Raw genomic sequence first — 22289 nt, forward strand, 5'->3', positions numbered from 1 at the left:
CAGGGTGGCCATGGCCCGAGAGCCCCCAGGAGATGGCAGCAGCCCTTCGTGTGTCCTCGCGGGGGGAAATGAGCCCTGGGGCAGCTCTGGAGGCTCCCCTCTGCCCAGGGCAACGGGCAGCAGGTTCGGTGGGGCAGGGGGGCAGCTGGGGGGCACAGCCCAGCCCATGGGCCCTGCTGCCCCGGGCTTGGCTGCTGGGGAAGGCGAGGTTTGCCTGCCCTGAGCCATGCCCTGTCTCTGCCAGCACCCACCACTGCACCCAGCCTGGCCGCAGCAGGCACAGCAGCAGCATTTCCATTCATCCCAGAGCGCGGCTAACACCCAACTGAACCAAGCCGAATGCATTTTGCATGAATGAATTTACTTTAGAAATGTACAATTTCTGGAACATGATGACAAATCAGCAGAGACACCGAGTGCGTGTGATTCTCTTGTGTGCCGGAGTGCCTGGGATGGGGCGCGGGCAGTGGTGCCCGAGCTGGAGGGGGGCAAGGGGCCGAGCAGCCATGCCCCATGCCAGATGGGGACCAGCCCTCCTAGAAACCTGCACCTGTGTTGGAAATGTCCTCTCTTCACTGGCTGCCCTGATTTTTCTTTGTTTGTTTGCAGCATTTTGCAAATATTGCACATCTTTGGGTTGGGGGTGGGGGTTGCACAGCAGGAGGAGGGAGCGAAGGCAGAAGAGTCAATCCCTGCACGGCCTCCCCGTTATTACTTGGCTCTTGTGCATAAACCCTGCCCTGTCCCAACCGTCTGTGGGTATCACACGTGGGCAAAACCATCCCAGGAAGATGCAACTGCACCCCAGAGGCAGCGATGACCCTCTCCTGTCACAAGGGAACTGCTAGTTAAAGTGGTTAAGTGGAATGACCAAGGGACAAAAGCAAGTGCCTCAACTGCCATGCTGTCGTGCGCCGGAGAGCTGTGCAGCACACACAGGGAAAGCCAGGGCAGCACCACCTGCACCCCAGCACCCTGCGCTGCTTCACTGGGTGCCTCTGTGTGCAGCAACTGCTTCCTCTACTGCAGAGCTCACACCAGCCCCATTGCCACCTACGCCAGAATTGGGCCATAACATCAAGGCCAAAAACCTTGGTGTTTTTAATGCCTAGGTTCAGCGGGTACCAAGTTTGCAGCTTAAATGACTGGTGGTGGGCATCTGCTGCCTGCCCCCCAGGAGCACACCCGCCCCTCCATTTCTGCACACCCCTGCAGCTGGTGGGTCTTCTGCGGAGCGCTGTGTGTCCTTGGAAGGGAGGAGGCTGCCGTAGCTGTGCTAAGAAAAGGCAGGGATCCATCCTGGTTCTAGGAGCGACCGCTAAAAATAGCAGTATCTGTATCTGGAGAGCAGCGGGAGGAGGGAGAGCTCAGGGTCGGCTTACGGGCGGGGAGGCTGGCAGGCAGAGCAGGCAGGGAGGCTGGCAGGGAGGCTGGCAGGCAGAGCAGGCAGGCAGAGCAGGCAGGGAGGCTGGCAGGGAGGCTGGCAGGCAGAGCAGGCAGGCAGAGCAGGCAGGGAGGCAGGGAGGCTGGCAGGGAGGCTGGCAGGCAGAGCAGGCAGGGAGGCTGGCAGGGAGGCTGGCAGGCAGAGCAGGCAGGCAGAGCAGGCAGGGAGGCTGGCAGGGAGGCTGGCAGGGAGGCTGGCAGGCAGAGCAGGCAGGGAGGCAGGCAGAGCAGGCAGGCAGAGCAGGCAGGGAGGCTGGCAGGGAGGCTGGCAGGCAGATCGCAGCCAGTGACAGCACTGGGGGCACCAGCTGTTTCCCAGCACTCGGTGCAGAAAGCGGATCGCTATTCCCTTTTAGCACAGCCATGATTTACTGCTGCAGCTCTGGTGACGGGTTGCGGCGTGGTTCTGTTCGTTCACCAGTGACAATGTAAAGCGGTCCCACCAGTAAGTTGGTTGGCTGCGTGCCAGAGGGCAGCATGTTCCCCACCTCTTCTCATCATCTTGAATATATCTTGTAATTTTGGGGGGACATAACCAACCTCTCTCAGCACTCCGGCTGTTATTCAGCCCCTGCAAAGCAAAACCAGCTCCCACCATGCCCAGGGCAGCTCGGTGCTAGGGGTGGGATGGGGACCCCTCGAGCTGAGCCCCAGGTGACCTTCACCGTGGGGGCACCACGCTTCTGGAGAGACTCCTGCAAGCCTGCCCTGCGCCTGCCACAGCGGGTAACATGGGGAGTCTTCTGTTCATGGCTTTGCATCGGGCCATTTCACAGCTTCTGGGTCCTTCTCATCCCAGACCATTCCCGTGGGTGACCTGCCCACACTGATCTCCAAATGCCCGCAGGACACAGCTGCCCAGGCAGCTGCTCCCCTGTGCAGCAGTGCAGGTGGCATGAGCTGTCCCTGCAGCCACAGCCCCTCTCGGGATGGTGCTCAGCCACAGACCTGCCGTCCCCTGCCTGGAGAGCACGACCTGGGACTGCTATTACTTGCACCGGGATTATTCCAACCCCAAATCCTTAAAGACAAGCTCCCATTTCGATCTGTAGGATGGTGGTGGGTTTGTGTTCAAATCAAGGGAGTGGGGCAACGCTACCTGCACAAAGAGTCGTCTCTTGAGAGGTACAGAAAAATGCTTCATAATCCCCAGTGAGGTAGCTGAGCGGCATGGTCCCGCTCCCCGGCGGGGAAGGACACGGTCAGTGGGGGCTGCAGGGGCTGGCGCTGGAGGCAGGATGGCTCCCGGGGCCCCCCAGCCCCCAGCCCCCCCTGCTAGGCACTGTTTCTTAAGACAACCAAGTTCCTACTTGGTCATCAGAGCACCAGGATGGAAAAACAAAGGCCATGAGCCCAGAGAGCAAACTGCAGGAGCAACTGCACCCAGGGCTTGCACCCTGGGCTGATTTCAGGCACCGGGGGTCTTTTTTTTGTTTGTTTGTTTTGCAAGTGCAAAGACTAGGCTCAAAGTTGCAAGAGCCAGACCAGAGGGAGAGGCAAGGCTGGTCTGGAATTTTCAAATTTTCACGTCGCTTCATCTGCAGAACATGCCGGGGACCCATCGGGTGTGTAGGCGAGAGAAATGTTGCATCCAGGTTTGTCTTTCCGTGCGCTGGCAGGATACAGCTGGGCACGGCTGGGCTCAGAGAAGGTCTTTCATGATACCTGCCGGCAGGGCTTCCCCCGCCACACTCGCAGCACCCAGGCTCGATCTCTTCCGTGTGACAAGCACCATCACCTGCACCGTCCTCTTCAGCCCCGGCTGGCAAGCAGCTCTATCGGCCAAGAGAGCCAGGGGAGCACGCCGGGGCGAGCTGCCAGGGGCCTGGGGCAGTTTGTAGCACTTGGGGTAGTTACTGAAACACTCAAAAGTATCGTTGCAGTTTCTGCAGGCTCCAGGATGGTCACCGAAGCCTGAGGAGGGGAAAGGCTGGAGCGCAGTGCTCGGGCAGCCGCAGCAGAGGAGGGTGCGGATGGCCTGGAGGAGCACCACGTCCTTGGAGAGGAACTTCTGGAAGTTGGGCTTGAAAAGCAGGTACACCAGGGGGTTGTAGAGCGTTGAGGACTTGGCAAAGACGGCCGACAGCACAAAGGCCAGTGCCGGCACCTGGCTGGCGTCACCGAGGACTGCCCAGAGGGCCACGACGGCGTAAGGGGTCCAGGCAGCCAAAAACCCCAGGCACACGGCAATGCTCAGCTGGAAGAGAAGGCGATGGAGACAGCAATGCCCTGAGCCTCCTGCGGCACACGCGGGATGCTAACTGCTCCCCTCCCCCCACCTCAGCCACATGCTGAGACCCCGTGGGGTCACACCACAGTGGGCGCCCACCCTGAGCAGTTGCTCACATCCCCAGGGAAAGGTGCTTCTGGACCCATCACACTGGAACATCGGGATGTCAGACATCAGGACAGCAACTCAGCACGTCCCAGCGTGACAGCATTAACCTGCACTCGCTGCAGGCGACTCCCACCCTGTCCCACCTGGGGAACTCAGGAGCTGCCTCGGCCCACCACAGCAGACGGGTACGAAGCACCCAGGGACCCGCCTGGGACCAGGACAGCATTGGACTCCAGCAGCCTTTTGGCAGCACTTAAAAACCCTCCAGCAATGTGTGCTGGCGTGCAGACCGACCGAGAGGCTCTGGAAACCGGCCACGCTCAGACCCCCTTCCTCCAAGCAGACACAAACGTTTCATTCGAGGCCAGGCTTGCAAGCTGTTTTCTTTCGTGTTTGTGGCTTTTTTTAAAGGGTATCCACTTTTTTTTTTTTTTTTTTTTTTACATATCCTTGGTAAATTATAGTATTAGCTCGTAGTCTGGGGAACAATGACTCATGCAAGCTCCTTTTGTGATCTTTTCCAATGTAATTTAAAATGAAAACTCCTCCACCCGATGGCTTTAAACAAGGAGAAATGTGTTATTACCCACAGATACAAACACCTGGAGAATTCATTGGGAACAGCAGACATCCTGGCAGAAAGGGTCCTGCCACGTTTGCCTGGGGCAGGGGCTGGGGCAGGGGGTTCCCAGAGACCCTGCAGTGCCCCGAGCCCCCCCCTACCTTCATGACCAGGCTGTGCACGCTGCGGGCTCTGCGCTGGGGGGAAACGTGCTGCCTGACGGCTCTCCGGGACACCCGCACCGTCCAGAGGATCAGCGAGTAGGAGACGAGGATGAGGAGGCAGGGGAGAAGGTAGCAGAAGATGAAGAGGGCGAGGATGTAGAGCGTGGCCTCCCTGCTCGAGGCTTTCCACGTGATGCAGCAGGCTGTCCCATAGGGCTCGGGGCCATAGCTGCCCCACTCGGCCAGGGGGGCCGTGGCAAACATCAGGGCGTACGCCCAGACGCACAGCAGCAGCACTCCGGCGTGGCAGGGCGAGAACTTGTTGCCTGTGGCAGAGGGATTGGGGTGAGAATGGCTTCCCATGGGCCAGGGGGAGCAGAGAGAGAGCCTTGTGACCCCCAAGCCACCCACACCTCCAGGCACCAGGGCCGAAGCCAGCTGCCCTGGGACATGGACAGGGTCACCGGAGCAGAGCAGGAGCTGGTGCCGTGGAGCAGGCAGAGCCACACCGACACTTGCCCCAGGACACACAGGTATCCTCCTGTCCCCTTGGGCCAGTGGCCAGAGCACGGAGCCGAGAGAAACGTAAGGGTTTGCAATGGCAGGATCAGCAGCGCAGCCTCTCGCAGCTTCGGGAGGAATTGCTGGGAGGCCACGTGGCTGCTGGTGGCATGGGAGGGGACACTGCACCCATGGCCCCGCAGGGACAGGGCTGCACCCATGGCCCTTGGGCAGCTGGGAGGGAGCCTGGCTGGCTGCAGCAGCCTGGACATGGGGCAGGGACCACGCAAAGCCTCCCCAGACACTGCCACATGAAGGACCCTTCCCTCGCCAGCAGACTGAAGCACTGGGGGAGGTGTGTCTTCTCCTTTTTGACCCATCCCCTGTCAAATCTAAAACCCTGCTCTTCTAAGAGCTCAGCTTAAAGTGCTAAATCTTCAGCCATACATAGCAGTAACATTTTTCTTTGACCCTAAGCAATGAAAAGCACATTGAGATGGGCCATTTCCTCGTGGAAAAAGGGCTGGGGACCCACGGGGAGATAAGCCCAAGGTGCCAGGCTGCCAAGCGCCGGCTAATCCAGCGAGCAGAACCTGCGCGGGGAAAGCCACCGGTACCTGGGCTGCCTTTGAAAAGCCAACTTTTATCTTTATCTTTCCTTCTACCTTTTTAGTGATCTCCAGAGCTGTCGTGCTGGCACATAACCAAGGTGACTCTGCTCCAGCATTGTCCTTGAGGCACTGCGAGCTGCCGGGGACAAAGCGTGTTGGTGGCTGGCAACAGCCACAGGCTCGGGACAGCCAGACAGCAAGCCACAGGACGGGGGGTGAGGATGTACCCTGGGGTGCTGCTCTGCAAAGCAAACTAGTATCTTTGATTTCTTATTTTATGTCTATTCTTGGCCTTTAATCCAAACTCTATTCTGAAGATACACACTGGATGGAGGGTTGGCAGCTGAGCTGAGGAAATTAAGAAGCAACCACAAACAGGAGGAGCTGTAAATGTACAGGGGACATCCCTGCGTCCCCTCGCTTGCTCAGGTGCTCTCTGCAGTGCATGTCCTTTACAAAGACCTGGTGCCCCAGCTTAGAGCTGCAAACACTCACATTAGCTCTGCAGAGGAAGTCCAGGTGAAAATAGGGCTACAGAAGTGAGCTATAACACTGAAAACCCAGCTCTCTTGTATTAATTATTTCGGTGAATTAAATACATTTGGCCTATGGCTCTCCCACCAGGGACAAGGGAAAGCAGCTCTTCTTGCACCGTCACAGCTTGTGGCTTCCCAGAGCCTGCTCTAGTCTAAGCTCAAGTCTGTGCCGGGACATTTAACATTCTGCAACCTGCTGTGATACAGCAGCTGGGAGTTTTCTACGGAGGGAGGACAAGCCCCTTGACACTTTTTGGGATGATGTTCCTGAGCCCTAGAGTGAAGCAGGGGACAGCTGGGATGCATGCACAGGGCATGGGCACAGGGTGCTGGGGCTCCGTAGCCCCATGCAGGTGGAGAGGAGTGAATACACAAGTGATCAAAGCCTTCAGAGTTTGCGGCACAAGTGTACCAGTTTTTCTCTGGGTACCCAGCCCCGAGCTGAAAGGCAGAGACGAGGAGCAGAATGAAGCCCCCATAACCCAAGGGGAAATGGTCAGCGACCTGCTACACCACTCAGACACACACGGGTCTCTGGGGCCGGATGGGATCCACCCGAGGGCACGGAGGGAGCTGGCGGCAGCGCTCACCGAGCCAACCTCCATCATTTGTCACCAGTCCTGGCTAACCGGGGAGGTCCCAACTGACAGGAAGGTAGCAGGTGTGATGCCCATCTACAAGAAGGGCTGGAAGGAGGATCCAGGGAACTACAGCCCTGTCAGCCCAACCTCGGTGCTGGGGAAGGTTATGGAGCTGATCACCCTGGGTGCCATCACGTGGCATGTGCAGGACAACCAGGGGTCAGGCCCAGCCAGAGTGGGGTTATAAAAGGCAGGTCCTGCCTGACGAACCTAATCTCCTTCTATGACAAGGAGACCTGCCTAGTGGATGAGGGAAAGGCTGTGGCTGGTGTCTACCTAGACTTTAGTAAAGCTTTTGGATACTGTCTCCCACAGCATCTCCTGGAGAACCCGGCTGCTCATGGCTGGGATGGGGATGCTCCGCGCTGGGTGAGGCCCTGGCTGGGCGGCCGAGCCCAAAGCGTGGTGTGGGATGGAGTCTCATCCTGCTGGTGCTGGGCACCAGCGATGTTCCCCGGGGCTCAGCGCTGGGGCCAGCCCTGTTCAATGTCTTTATGGATGATCTGGACGAGGGGATCGAGTGCACCCCCAGTCAGTTTGCAGACACCACCAAGCTGGGGGGGAGCGCTGGCCTGCTGGGGGGCGGGGGGCTCTGCGGGGGGGCTGGGCAGCCGGGCCGAGGGGCCGAGGCCACCGGTGTGAGGTTCAGCGGGGTCAGTGCCGGGCCCTGCCCGGGGGTCACACCAGCCCCCGGCAGCTGCGGGCTGGGGCAGGGGGCTGGGAACTGCCCGGCGGGAAAGGGCCGGGGGGGCTGGGCGGCAGCCGCTGGGCAGGAGCCCCCAGTGTGCCCAGGTGGCCAAGAGGCCAACAGCAGCCTGGCTGGTGTCCCCAGCAGTGTGGCCAGCAGGACCAGGGCGGCGATCGTCCCGCTGTGCTCGGCACTGGTGAGGCTGCACTGCGAGTCCCGTGTCCGGCTCTGGGCCCCTCGCTGCGGGAGGGACGTGGAGGGGCTGGAGCGTGTCCAGAGATGGGAACGGGGCTGGGGAAGGGGCCGGGGCACCAGTCTGATGGGGGGCGGCTGCGGGAACTGGGGGTGGAGAAAAGGAGGCTGAGGGGAGACCTTCTCACTCTCTACAACTACCTGAAAGGAGGCTGTAGGGAGGTGGGGGTCAGTCTCTTCTCCCAGGTAACAAGCGATGGGACAAGAGGAAACAGCCTCAAGTTGCACCAGGGGGGCGTTAGGTTGGATATTGGGAAAGAGTTCTTCACCTAAAGGGCTGGCCAGGATTGGAACAGGCTGCCACGGGGGTGGTGGGGTCACCATCCCTGGAGGTGTTTAAAAGACATGTAGATGTGGCACTTAGGGACATGGGTTAGTGGTGGACTTGATGATCTTAAAAGCCTTTTCCAACCTAAACGATTCTATGGTTCTGTGTATTGACTGGGAATAGGTTGCCCTGGGGCAAAGCTTTCCCAGAAGAGGTGGATCTGGCCCATTAAAAAGAAAGGGGTGTAAGTATAGATCAGATAACACGTGTCCCAGCACCTACCATATGCTGGGTAACAGACCTTCAGGCAGCAAACCGTGCTGAGCACTGTCAGGCTGGTGAGGCTGCAGAGCCCGAACAAGACCCCGCAGAAGGCGTAGAGGGTGCACACCGCCTGGTTGAACAGCCACCTGCAAGGGAAAGCCTGCAGGTAAACCCGGCCCTTCCCCCCGCCGGGCGGCTGGATGACAGCCCCTGGCACTCGGCTGGACCCAGTGTTCCCCAGGGTCCCTGCTCTGGAGGAAGGCTGGGCATTTCCCAGCAGTGGAGCTGCAGCTGCTGGTCCCACACCAGAAGCAAAGCTGGCCGTGTGCGGGGTGGCTGCAACAGGCTGCATGGATACCGGCACCTGACTGCCCAAGCAAACACAGGCATGATCTTGCCCTAATTTGTTCCCTGAGCATCCCAGTGACAAGCACAGATGGAGCCATGGGTGTGGGAGCTGCCCTGGTCCATGCCGGTGCACACCACAGCAGTGCCCACACCGCGCAGGTGCTGCTTTGGAAACCCACCACCAAACCCCTTTTACAGCAGGTCTATGTGATGAACCAAAGGGACAGGGAAGAGCAAAGCACCCTGCTGTGGGCTGGCTGGCTGCGAGGTTACAGTGCCCCGTGCCACCAGAGTGACCTCTGGAGTGATCCCAGAGTGATCCCCTGTCAGGGATCTCCCCATTCCAAGACAAGGTTTTCAAACTGCACCCATGGCTGTTGGCCGGTGCAGAGCCATGTCCACAAGGTACCTGTGTGCAAAGAAGGAGGAGGTGGCCAAGGGGAAGAGCGTCACTGTCATGCTCAAATCACTGATGGCCAGGTTGACGATGAAGAACTCAGCAGGCTTCAGCATGGACCTCTTCTGATAGGCCACCAGCAGGAGCAGCGAGTTCCCAGAGAGGGACATGATTCCTGCGGAGAAGACAGAGGAACGGTGCTGTATGTAATGGGGCCGGGAAAGGAGCCAGGATCATCTTGAGATGTTTGGAAGCAAACACTGGAGATGTCTACAGAGGATGGGAAGGGCTTCCAGGCTTCCCTCTCTGGAGCGGGCTGACCAGGGGAGCCCACAGGACCTGCAGGGCTCTGTGAGTACATCTGCAGCTGCTTTACATTGCATATGATCCCTTCCCCTTCCTGAGATCCTACAGAGGCGTTTGGTAGGAGTGCAGTGATGGGATGAGACTGCAATGGGCTCCGGGTGCAGGATCTGGCCAGAGTCACTTCTTCCAGCTGGAAGGAGCAAGGGGGGCACTTCCTTCCAGCTAGATAAATAACAGGAGCTTTGTGTGATTGCTCTTCTGATGTGAGGCCAAGGAGCTGGGCCCCTTCGCCTTTTTAATTTCTTCCTGGCAATGTCACTCCTGTGAGTCTGTGTTGTCCAATATCATGGTAACAAAATAAACAAGAAGAAAGGCATTATGAAGATCAAGGAAAATCCAGACTAAACAAAAGAAGGCTCTTTGCTTGCTATTAGTGTATTTAAAACAGCAGCAGCGATTAAAATTCTGTAACAAGGGCTTTCTCTCTTTTTTAAATTACCTATTTGTGCTTTCATTGAAAAGAGGTTTCTGTGTCCTCAGAAGGAGGATCTTTGCTGCTCTTGGGACAGCTCGGGTAGGACAAGGGTTTCTCCCTAATGAATCAGGCTGTAAATTAAATACCATGGAAAGAATCAGCTTCCAAAGCCGCTGAACAGCCAACACTAAAGTTCCCCTCAGGAACATGATTCCGGGACCTGGTCAACACCAGAGCTTTGGAGGCTCTGGAGCTGCTGGAGGGCAGAATACTGAGATGTTTATCCTTCTTCCCAGCCTCACAAGGCGTCTTTCCCACAGAGCTAGTCTCACATCCGTACTAAGTACATTTCATTAGCTTTACTAACTCTGAAGAGCTGTAGGTGCCTATAGGGCTGCTGGTAGTGCCAGTGGCGTGAGCATCCCTTGGGCTCCCCACCCTCACAGGCATGCAAAACTCTTCTAGCATTGGGAGACAACTTGCTCAGGGCTCAGAACACTGGAAGGCTTTTCTTTGGCCATCATTCACTTCTGGACCGCACCACGCAGGTCTAGGCCACCTCAGAGCACACCCCAGCCCCTCAGTTGTGCCTGCTGGCTTTTCAGTGCCACTAACTCCAAATCACAGGACATTCACCAGCATCTTCTGCTGAAAGCAAGGGCCGCTCAGGTCTAAATACCTTCAATACTCACGAAGCTGGCAGCGCTAACACAGCCCCTATCCATCTCAGGCTGGGTGGCTGCGGTAGGAGTTACAGCACGTTCCTCAAACGTTGTTCAACTTTCCAAATATTTAAAAACATTAAGTGGTACTTGCAGTTCCCCTGAGAGGGGAATGCAGCCCCCAAGCTTTGGCCAGATCATCCTTTTGAGCAACCTAAGGCTGACACAGGAAGGACCAGTTTGATTGTTCTGCTAATGACTGCACACTTCTGGAAGCATCAGTGACTGCAAAAGGCCTGAATGTCTCTGGCAGGGACACAGGTATAACAGGCTGTCCTTGCTTACCAAAGACTAAATAGAGTGTGCCAAAGATCAGGTCTTCTCTCTCCGATAAGGTGGAGATGAACACTGAGGTGTCGGACGCATTTCCCATCTGCAAAGCAAGACACAAATAGAAGTGAGAGTGAATTCTGGCTAATGAAGGAGTGTTCAGCTTCCTTGCTTCGCGGGGAGGACAGCTCTGCGCCTCGCTCCTGGCACTGCATGATGATGGAGGCAGCAGCGTGCAGCCCCCCAGCCCCCGGCTGCAGGGGTGGCTTTGTTAACGCTGGTGCAGCGCTGACCTAACCGGCTGGGCAGGGGGCTGATAACAGGATCGGGCTGGTAATCTCACGTGATTACCATTTCTTCAATTACAGATTTTACTGATTAGGATTAGCCTTTGGATCTAAATTTTCTTTGCCTCAGCCATGTGCTGACCGCAGCAGGCGCTGTGTGCCTGGCCGCGGGGACCAGCTGCTCGGAGCTGGAGGCCTCGTGTTCTGCAAAGCCCCCCCTCCTCCAGGCTTGCCCCGTCCTTCGCGTGCCTCCGCCTGTCCCTGTGTCCACATCAGCGTAAAGACTTGGCCAAAACTCTCTTTGTTATGTGGCCAAGACCTGTTCATGTGCCGTCCTGGCGGCATATTAATTGCCTCTACTGTGAGACACGCACTGTGCGTGCTGAGAAGAGCCTACGCACACAAGGGGACTTGCAACAAGCTGCTGGCCAAACCCCAGCCTAGGAGACCCCACAGCTTGGGACAAAAAGGAATTGTCACCCCGATCATCACTGCTCCTGCCTGGGACCTTCCTTGTTCAGCTGGAACTAAATCTGCTCCATGCTGCCAGCAGTGCAGGCAGTGAAGAACGTGAGGGTGAACCCATGTATTAACAATAAAATAAAATAAAAAAACCAGTAGTAAAAAGTCACTCCCTTTCTCAGGGTGCCTGTCTCAATCATTGAGCTTTATCGAACTAATTAGTTTCCCTGTTATTCTGTGCAGCTGAGCCAAAGGTTCCCAAGTGCTCAGGGAGTTAATAGGGGGTAGTCTAGCAGAACAGCAGATGTGTTTCAGTATATTCACTCCCTTCACTGATAACAAGTAAATGGGAAAATATTTTGTTCAGGTGAAGAAAAAAGAAAAGAGGGGGTGAGAGAAAATAATGGTTTAATTATATGTTTCAATAGCTGTTAGCTTGCTTGCTGGGATGTTTAATGCATGCAGTATTCCTGCCTCCTTCCCCAAGGTCCCTCCCTGAACTGAAACCAGTGCCCTGGGAAGGAGCAGGGGCTGGGGGGAGGCAGCTGGGGGCAGCCGTGGCATGGTCCAACCCTGACAAGTGGCATCAGGCTGCGGATTCCTGCCCCGGTGCCTGGTTTTCATAGGGCCACACCGTGAGCTGGAACAGGGAACAGATCTGGCCTTACGGGGAGGAGGTGGGTAACAGCAGCATCCCCAGCAGAGATTCCTACCTGGCCTCTGAGTGCCGTGAGGCGGCTTGGGAGCTATCGCGTGGGCCAGGAGGCAGGGACACGGAGCCTTTCCACGGGTTTTGCTGACACGGACTTCACCAACAGAGCAACTACCCTTGTTATCCGTACCCCGGTGAAAACGCCTTCATATCCAAGGCTGCATTCAGAGAGATGGAGCTGATTACTTGAAGTAACGAGTAAATCTGCTTTCAGTATAAATGTACTTTAAGACAATAATTGGTGTTAAAGTGCCAAGAGATCCTGACAATAGTTCTTCATTCTCTGTGTTATTGGCCCATACAGCCAAATACCAATGGACAAAGGTCATGGCTTTCTTGGGTTAGGTGGGCACACAACCTATGGGATGTTTACAACTCGCATAGTTTCACTTACTACTTTTCAGTGAGCCTGTCTCAAGCATCTGATGTTAAGCAATCTAATATTTTTATGGTCAGTGCCTACATACCATGAATATGATGGAGCTGCCTTTGCAGGCCAGGTAGGATGCTGGTTAATATAGCTAATGGGAGTTGCAATGGTCATTCGTGGTTCTCAAATCACCCTGTTGAACTTCTGGCCTCTCTGGGTGGTTCCTGCTCCCCTTATGAACAGAGACAGTGGAAAGCAGGAGAACTGGTCTGTGCAAAACAGTCCCAACAAGTGTGTGCTCCGCAGGGAGAGGTGCCATGCGCCGAAGACCGAAGGAGCAACAGCAAGCCAGGCTTTGGCTCGCTCACCCTAGCAGACATGGCCAGAGCCCTTGTGCTGCTGGCAGAGTCCCTCATCCTTGAGACACATTTTGCCCAGGTTACTGGTTGGACAGCTTGATGTAAATGTGATTTTAAATTAAGCTCCATTTACATTGTCCTGCTAAACTGACAGAGGTTCTCAGGAAGCTGTGTGGCACACTTTCCTCCTTCCCCAACTCATTTGTTGGCTTTTGGTGATGAGAAAGAGATCCTGTATCGTTTTGAAAAGCCTCATCCTCCTGCCTGGGTCTGGAAAGTCGGTCTGTGGCACTGTATGGACACTGTGAAGGTAAACATGCACAGCCAGGGGGTCTAACCACTCCTATTTGGGTTTCCTAGTACAAAAGAGCCACAATCCTGCCACAATCTTTCACTTCAGAGAGATGACTACCACACCTGGGACTTTTCTAGTCTTTTGTTGTGCAAAACAAAGCATTCATTTAACAACAGCACGTGCTTTACTAAGAAACTAAACCCCAGCCATTCTCTACTGGCTAGGAAGAGGCTGGTAGCCCTGGGGGTTCGATATGCAAGCACCTAGGGCAACAAGCGCCCAGCAGTGTGATTGCCCAGGCAGGCTGGCAGCCACACAGGCAGTTTGCTACTTGAACATATCAAATGTCCCCTGTCTTGTTGCCAGTACATAGAAATACAGTACGGTAGGTAACTTCTCATGCATTATTACTTGAATTTACGTACATGCAGTTTTGATGTTCAGCCTTAAATATTCATTACCTTTTAATAATTGCCTGCTAAAAGGTGTAAGAAAATATTAATATTTGCATCTTAGAGGCTTCCTACTTTAAATAACATAGTGCTGGTGTCAAAGCAGCAACTTGACTTGGAGGGCTTCTCGCTGCCAGCCCAGCACACGGTTTGCAGGTGCTTATTCCCCGGATCCGCTCTTCCTTTTGCTTTCCTGGCTGGTGGACATTGCTCTCTCATTTCTGCTTTGGCACTGGTGTAGCCTTGGACCACTTTAACACATTTGAATGTCCTCATTTGCATGATATAGTTCAGCTGCATCAATTTGCTTTTCTTAGCAAATACAATTCACAAGGTGCTTGCTTTACACCCCTCCTACCTTCTCCCTATTCATCTGGCCCGGTCACAGTGCAGAGAACCGAGCCCCCTCAGCGTGGCCACACAGCAGAGATGCTGCTTACGAGGTTATGAGAAGTCACTGTCACCACCCTCCGCTTGCCTGGGCTTTCCAGCTGCTCTGGGCAGAGTGCAACCTCCCTGGCCATCCTCGTAAATGTCTACACAACGTAATTACCAGGGCACGCAAGGTTGGAGTCTGAACAGCAACGGGCCAAGATCCACCCTGAGCTCTGCTTAGAGGGAAAAGAGTTTAGGCAGGAATTTATCTCAGCTAATAGTAACCTGGGAAGCTGCACGCCATTCCTTCCCCCGTGCTGGATACCCAGGGAAGCAATTCACTGCCTGATCTTTCTGCACCACACTAAAAGCATCTCAGGATAAGTCAGTTTGCTCAGCTCGCCACCTGCTCTCAGGCTTTCACTTACAGGTTTATGTTGAAGGTGACTGTCCCCTCTCTGCGTCCTCAGCATGACTGATGGCACCTGCAGCCCTGGGAAGCTCCTCCCTGTCTGCCCGTCTGAGGCACTGGGACGTGCTGGTGTCCATCCAGGGTGGCCTTTCCCATTTGCTCCCTGGGAGCTTGGGGAATAGAATTGGCAGGAATCCTGAGCGGAGCCCATGAATCCCAGACAGAGGCACCAGCACAGAGGTGACACCAGGCAGCTTTAAACTGTCCCTCCTCTGTAACCAGCCCGGCTGCTGCGCTCCTGCCAGCTTACACCCAGTGCCAGCCAGGCTCTGGGCATCACCTACACGCTGCCTGACTGCAGAGGAACAACAACATCACATAGGAGGAGAGCACAGTAGCTCTGTGATGGGCGTTTTCTCCCTTTACAAGATCAATCGTGCCAACAAAAAGATGTTCCTGGATACCTGGCACCGACCCTGCGATGTGGGCCCCTTGCAAGCATTCCATGTGCTTTCACACCCGGGGTTCAAGCTGAACCTCTCCCTTCATTGACTGTCCAGTGGAGACTCAGGTTCTCCCTTGAGATTTTCACTGACAATCCTGACTTGTTGGACACTTGTGCTGGAAATCCCTAGCAGGAAAAAGGGAAACATTTCCCAGCCTTTCTTCACCTGCCCTGTGCGAATCTTGTCCTCAGCCTCAAATCCTCACCATATGATGCAGTGACTCATAAAGAACAGCAAAATCAATGGGGCTTGTGTTCAGGTTTTGTTTAAAATCTTCTGAGTCATTCTGTCTTAGGAAAAGCAGCAATGGCAAATCTGGGCTTTAGTGGAAGGCAGCTGGTGGACGACAGACAGCTACGGGATCTAAGGCTTTAACTGAAGGGTGCAGGCAGAACTGATTGGATGCTGCAGAAAAGTTCCCTGATAAGATTTCTCCATCACAAGGACGCAGAAAAGGTTGGAGCCCAGCTTCTCCCTTTTTCAGGCCACCCTCTAAAAGGCTTGTGAGGAAACGGGCTTTCCTCCTCACCAGCACATGCAGGAGCAGGCAGGGCTGGGTGAGAACATCACTCTGATGCATATTCGTAATTGTCAAGGTGAAAAAGCTGCTTCAGAGTATTTAATTTCACAACTAATGAAAATCCAATCTCAATGTGCTTTCTATGATGAATGTCCTTAGGAGTCCACCTCTCCCTTCCTTGTGTGCCAAAGCATTTTAATTGATGCTAAAGTTAAATTTATTAGAAAACCACCAAGTTATTAGACCCACAGTATGACACTGTGGATGTGGAAAGAGAATGAGGGAGGAGGTTTTGCTACATACTCATCAGCTTCAAAGTTTCTCTTCAAAATTTCTTGAGAAAGTGACTCTTTCTTTCCCCTTAACCACAAACAGATCGAAAATGGGCAGAGCTCCCACGGGCACATTTTGGACATGGGCATTAAGACATGAGCCTGTGCCTTTGGGACAAATGCACGCACTGTTGGGCAGCCCTAGTTACAGCACTTGTCCACACAAGTGCCTTCAACGATGCCGGTTGCTCTGAACATCCCTATATGCAAGAGATTGCGAGGGAGGGAGGTGCGGTTCCTGGCAACAAGAGCCCTGTGACAGTGCAAACTGGGCGAGACCCAGCCGAGGGGTCAGAGTGCTGCAGCTGTGTCCCAGGCTGCAGACTGGCACCCAGGATTGGGACTGGGAGTCACCCACCCTGGGAGCAAAGCTGGTGTAGAGGAGAGTGAACCTAGCAGGAGAGGAGGATGCGGAGGTGATGGAGACTGGCAGCCCCCCCTTGTGCTATGGGTGGGCAGGAGGACAGAGTGCTGGTGGTGAAAGGGGGCTGCTGGCTTCATCTCCTCCACAGAGCACCTTGGATGCTAAATGCTTCTCTGCCTAATAAGAATAATTTCCCTTACTCTCCTGTGCTCTTTGGAGGGTAAAGAGTGTCCATGTAGAGGGACAGGTGATTTATACTTTCCTGTACCACACTAAGTGACTCTGGCCATGAGAATGACGTCCTTCATTAACCTAATTGGAAACAACCTTCATTTAGGGCTGAGCAAATCATTCCTGAAATTCTCATAATGCATTGTTCTCCCTTAGGCCATATTTTATTCTTCCTCAAGAGCCCTCGGAAGCAGACACGCTGAACACAGCACACACACACCACCTCTCTGAGATGCTTTAGCAAAGTATATGTGTATTAAGAACATGGAGCCTGGGAAAAAGGAAGGACTTTGGTCACACAGCTGCACTGGTGACAAGACAGGGCAAAGCCTAGCACAAACAGTCTGGAAGGAATTGTTCCTGCTCCTCAGCGTGCATGCACACACGCAGCAAAGGAAGAAGAGAACTGGCAAAGCCTGCAGGACTTTTATTTCTTTCAGAACCCTGGCAGGTCTCCATCCTACCATACATCAGGGGACCTACAAGTGTCCTCTGAGATCAAGCTGGCAAATAACAATAATCCAGGGGAGAGGAAATTATATTTCTGACATATTACTTCGGATAGGCCTTATTTTTATGGCTGTGCTTGAGCTATTTGTAAAGCACGCATCTTTCATTGTGATACAGAAAATGATAAAAATGCATCACGTGCACTGATAGATATGCTGATGTCATTGACACACGGACAATAAATCAGTTTTACAGAAATATGGAAAGTCATTTTTGCATCTGGAAGTAAATCATAAACTACATCCTGTAGACATACTGTAGCTATGTGCAGCGTACAGGCAAGAGAAGGTAGGATCAGTATAAAAACTATAGCAAAAATCTCGGACTTTGCCCTGCTGCATTCATGGGGGGCTTGTAAATCCTTTCCCCCACAGACAAATTAGAAGGTGGTCCATTTGTCTGAGCTACTCTGTGAGGGGGATGCTGGTGTGGCTCCTTTACACCTGGCCCCAGGAGGTGCTTCCATGGTCTTTACCCTCGTGGAAACAAGACAGTGACTAACCTGCCTCCCTGCCAGTTCACAAATTCCGGTTCTGTGCTGGAAACCAAAGTCCTCCCTCTCTCTGGGCTGCTCCCTCGGGTGAGCGTGTGACAGAGGGGGACTCGCACAAGCCTCCCTCTCTGCTGTCATGTTTAGTATTAAATCACAAGCTGCAGAAGTATCATTGCAGGTACTAAACACATTCACATTCATTTCTGACAGGAACAGCTGCTGGAGTTTTCTTCCAGTTCAAAAACATTTCAAAAACACGACTATGCTCCATCAAGACTAAAACTGTAACTCCTCTGGGAATGACTTCAGACGAGAATGTCGCATCGGGGGCTACCCAGCCAGCACAACGCAGCCCTTTAAAATCAAACTGCCTGGCCACGTAGTCTTTGGACATACAAAGCTGCTGTTGAATTTGATTTAAGCTTCAATGCTCAGACTCTGTTCTAAGAAGAGACAGACTGTGAAAGCTCCCTTCCCCTCAATTTAATCAGACTTCAAAATGAGATGAAGTTTTCCAGGCAGCTGCTGCCACAGGTACATTACCAGGAAACCCTTGTATTCTGCATCCCAGAGCCTAATCTTGTGTTTGCTAGAAGAATCAAACCTAAACCTCCCTCACATGTCCACGTCCGGAACCTGGGAGGACACGGGCATGGCTGGCTGGACTGGCCTGATCACATGCACCATGTCTACCTGAAAAGCCACGCGTTTTATTTTGTGTGATTGTTGGTTTTGCCCTTTTCCTCTCCAGACTTGGACAGTTGCTTTTCCTCAGCCAACGTGCCACAAAGCCAGAGCCTTTCTTGGAGAAGAGGAGGAGGAAACCTGATGAGCCTAGAAACTCAGCTGACCTCCAGTCTCTTTCAATAGTAAATAGCAGGAATCGATTTCTGCAATTCCTAGCATGGGGGAAGCTCAGACACCACTGCCTGCCTAGCGAGTAAAGCAAGCCTTAAAAGTCGTAGAAGAGCAAAAGAGCACGGCTGAGTGGCTGCTCAGCTCCTGAAGGACAGGTTGCAGTGTAAGGCAAGGCAGCCCTCAGCCCCCTGCCCAAAATCGCTTTGTAGATGACAGAGATCTCCCGTGCCAGGGCTGCCCATCCTGTCGGTTACAGACAAAAGGAGCCTGCTTTCTGCCACCCCGGTAGCCACCTCGGACTCTTGCAAGCCCCTTTGAGAGGCGATGCAGTCCCATGCACACCTCCCCTAAAGTGCCCAGTGGGATGTATCACTCGCACGCTCAAGGCTGCCTGGGGGGAAGCGGAGCTCGCACCCAGGACCCGTGCCCACCCGGGACACGCACCGCCCCGGTGCTGCGCTCCAGCACCCCGCCGGGGACACAGCGAACGGGGCTGGGGTCCCGGGGTCGCCTCCCTCCTGCCGCTGGGGACACGCACGGGGTCCGCTGTCCTCCCCACGCCCGGGTGCGCGGCGGCACCGTGTCCCTCCCGGGGTGCCCGCGGCAGCGCCCCCCCCCGCGGCCGGGCCCCCCTTACCTCTCCCGGCGGAGCCCCCGGCGCAGCCCGCCCCGCTCTGCCCCGCCAGCAACTCGCTGGGGCTCCCGCGGCAGCTCCGCGGGGGGGGGGGGGGGGGGGGCGGGGCAGGTTCCGCGCCCGCGGAATCGCGGCGGCTGCACCGCAGCTCAGCACCGGCGGCCGCGGACAGCTCCGCTCCGCTCCCGCACCGCCCCTGCCCGGCTCTGCCCGCCCCGGGACCTGCCCTGCCCGCCCCGGGACCTGCCCTGCCCGCACCTGCCCGCCCCGGGACCTGCCCTGCCCGCACCTGCCCGCCCCGGGACCTGCCCTGCCCGCTCCGGGACCTGCCCTGCCCGCCCCGCGGCGCTGGGCACAGCCCCCGGGCAGGGCATGCTGCGGGTCGCCGTCCCCGCCGCCGGGCAGCCCTTGCGCTGCAGGGCTGGCACGGCCAGCTCAGCCCGGGCACCCACCTTCCCTGCACCCCGCTCCCCAGCACCCTCCTCCCCGGCCGCACAGCCCTCCCAGCCGCTATTCTCATAGCAAGGGAAACTGAGGCACAGAGAGAGTAGTTCAAAGCAGCACCCTGGAGCCCCTGCATCCCCAGGCTCACTCTCCCCTCCCCTCATCCCCCCTCAAAGGAGACAGGCTGGTACTTCACTCACCTCTCCCTGAAGATCTGGCTGGCCACCCGGCACAGCCCCATGCTGTGCTGTGAGGTGCTCCAAGGACATGCTTGGAGTGACAGAGGAGACGAGGAGGTGGGGATCGCTGTGCGGAGCCTGTTGCCAATTGGAGCTGGGTTTTGTTTTCCACCCAAATCATTTGACCTGTCTCTGCTTGGCAAAACACGAGTCACAACCATCACTTAACTGCGTGCTTCGTTAATTCTCTCCACACCAAGAGCCTTCCCTTGGTTGCCAGTTAGACATGGGACCAATATCAAAAATCCTAGTATTCATTTTTGGAGCTCCAGGCATCGTCAGGATTGCTGGTCAGTTTGGATTTGGCTGCTTAAATTTGCTTCAGAAAGGAACCCTGGAGCTGGAGAAATACATAGCAATAGCCTTACGCACCCTATGTGCTTTGGAGAGAGCCTACATGAGAAACGTTTGTGGATTAAACAGCTATGTAAATAGATACATACTGAGATTATTATAAACGGAAAGTTAGTTGTTTGTGTTCCAGAAACACAAAGGCCTCAGCCAAGTTTGAGGCCCTGCTGCGCCGTCCCCTCCTCATGGCCAGAGTTAACCCAAAGACCCCGACGTCCCCCAGGGAATGTGCCCCATCTTCTCCCTTTCACCTGGGATAGACCTGAGGGGCATGACGTTCAGCGACATGCCAAGGGACACGGGCAGTCCTTGGCAGAGTCACAAGCTCACACAGGAGCAGCAGCACTTCCCACTCCACACCACACCGCACATGGGGACCACAAACAGTTACTGAACTTTGTGGGCACATTTGCACAATCTCATTATTTTTTCAGCATAGTTTCCTTGGGAAACAGACCTCCACCTCAGCCTGTCTCTCCTCAGCAATATCACTCCTCCCCAACAGCACTCCATTCGTCAGCCGCTCTCACCCAGATTTGGAAGAGGGATTGAAGTCCTGGAGATAATTTAGTTCCCACCTGCTTTGTGCAGTGAGGAAAGACCCGCGGGAGCTGGCTGAGGAGGTGAGACAGCTCAGTGGAGATGCCACGGGGCGGGTGGCTGATCAAGCAGTGCCCACAGAGCCCTGCTTGCTGCCTCCCTTCTTGTCTGTGAGAGATTTTGAGAGAGAGATGGAGGAGCCAGGGATTACAGAGGTGACGGGACAGAAAACCAAACCTGCAGGAAATGACTTCATAAGGTCGGCCGTTCATGGAACAGGTTTTTTTCTTCAAGCCCAAGCACACAGTGAGCTGCACTTAAACCCAGACCTACCACGCTCCTTCAACATCACTTTTTTACGGCAATGGTCGAGGCACGGAGCGTGTCTGTAAAAGGAGTACTTTTGATCTGGGATTTAACCAACAGGTTGATCTCTAGAAATGAAAATTGACCTGAAGCATAATTCTTTGCTGTGAATCCTTGAGTTTTTGGTATAGCCTTTGTTATCTTAAGCATCTAATTTTGTTTTCTAAGCTCTCCCTTCTTCCTCCCTCTTCCTGGCCCCCCCCCCAAAAAAAAAAACCAAAAAACCCCAACCAAACCCCCCCCCCCCCCCCCCCAAAAAAAAACCAAACCAAAGAAAGAATGCACATTTGAATTTGGGGGACACACAAAAGGAACAAGGACCCAATTGACAGCACATGACCACAGGACAGTGGAGGCATTACAAAAACAACAGGAGAGGTATGTCAAACCTACACAGTGTCACCTGTCCCAGAATTAAGACCTCTGGCTGCCAGTCAGGAGAGCCTAAAGCGGGAGAGCCTTGCCAAGCAGGTCACAGCCTGTGATGAGGCAGGCGACCCAGAGCGCCCTGCTCCCTTTCAACACCAACATGAATCCCAGCGTGGGGACTGGAATCCTGTTTCCTTTTTCTCTGTCTCTCCCTCTCTGCCCTGTGGGCCACAGGAGAAGGCTATCCAAAAGGTTTTGATTCATCTTTGGCCACCTCCTGAAGACTCCAGCTCCATCTCAAGACTGTAAGTACTCGGCTTTGCTCCCAAGCCACTGCAGCCCATTTGCATCAGGTGAGGCAACTTTGTACAGCAGAACCTGTTGGTCTAAGGTCTTGGTTCCAGCTATGCCTCCAAAAAAGACCAGGGTTTAAGTCTCTCAATGCCCATTTAATTGTGTTCTCCTGAGAAGAACAGCTTCGCTGTTAGAAGATACTTTCTCCAGATTCTTTTCAAAGTCTGTACTAATCAAATCAAAGAAGTTTTTTCATGTAATTAAACACACAAGTGCTTAAGAAATTGCAGCATAATTGCACAAAACTGAGGGGAACAGTAGTGAGCACAGGGACACGGGAACTCCCCTGCTCACCCATCAGTCACCAGGACACTGCAGCAGCTGGTAGAAGCTCCATGTTAACACCACCAGCCTCCACACCTAGGGGTAAGCTTTCTAGCTTCCACCTTTGAAATGAAGCTTATGGGCTCTTTTTCTTTCAACAAACTTGAAAATGAAAAAAAAAAAAAAAGAAACCAAAATAAAATTACCACGGCTCTTCCAAATGGGTATCTGGGTTCTTCTTCAGCCAAGGGAAGCTGGTAGGGGAAGAAAATGCACATGCACACACTTGTGTAAAGATGCTACGTCCTCCTGTCCAGAGGAACCCAGCAAGTCATGTTACAAGCAGAGAGTAACACGGTTCACCTCCTAAAGCTTTCCACCAGCTCTACACACAGTGACAAAGA

The 22289-nt window shown here is 54.5% G+C and overlaps 1 protein-coding gene across 7 annotated transcripts in view; it reads right to left on the minus strand.

Annotated features, from left to right (window-relative positions):
• Positions 1-344: 344 nt before the first annotated feature.
• Positions 345-22289, minus strand: part of LOC106631528 (opsin-5-like) — a 46183-nt gene continuing 24238 nt past the window's right edge. For 4 of the 7 annotated variants that reach the window (XM_055722307.1, XM_055722310.1, XM_055722308.1 and 1 more), the window contains 6 exons: positions 19603-19981; positions 10802-10889; positions 9026-9188; positions 8287-8414; positions 4505-4833; positions 345-3640 (listed from right to left, as the gene is read on the minus strand). In XM_055722307.1, the coding sequence (XP_055578282.1) occupies positions 3086-3640; positions 4505-4833; positions 8287-8414; positions 9026-9188; positions 10802-10889; positions 19603-19671 (1332 nt within the window). In that variant the 5' untranslated portion in view covers positions 19672-19981 and the 3' untranslated portion in view covers positions 345-3085. Of the gene's footprint in view, positions 3641-4504; positions 4834-8286; positions 8415-9025; positions 9189-10801; positions 10890-12248; positions 12406-12714; positions 19043-19602; positions 21116-22289 lie in introns of those variants that run through there. The other 3 variants (XM_055722311.1, XM_055722312.1, XM_055722309.1) reach the window with 3 other exon arrangements.

The sequence above is a fragment of the Falco cherrug genome, chromosome 10 (genome assembly GCF_023634085.1).
Source record: "Falco cherrug isolate bFalChe1 chromosome 10, bFalChe1.pri, whole genome shotgun sequence".
Lineage (NCBI taxonomy): Eukaryota > Metazoa > Chordata > Aves > Falconiformes > Falconidae > Falco > Falco cherrug.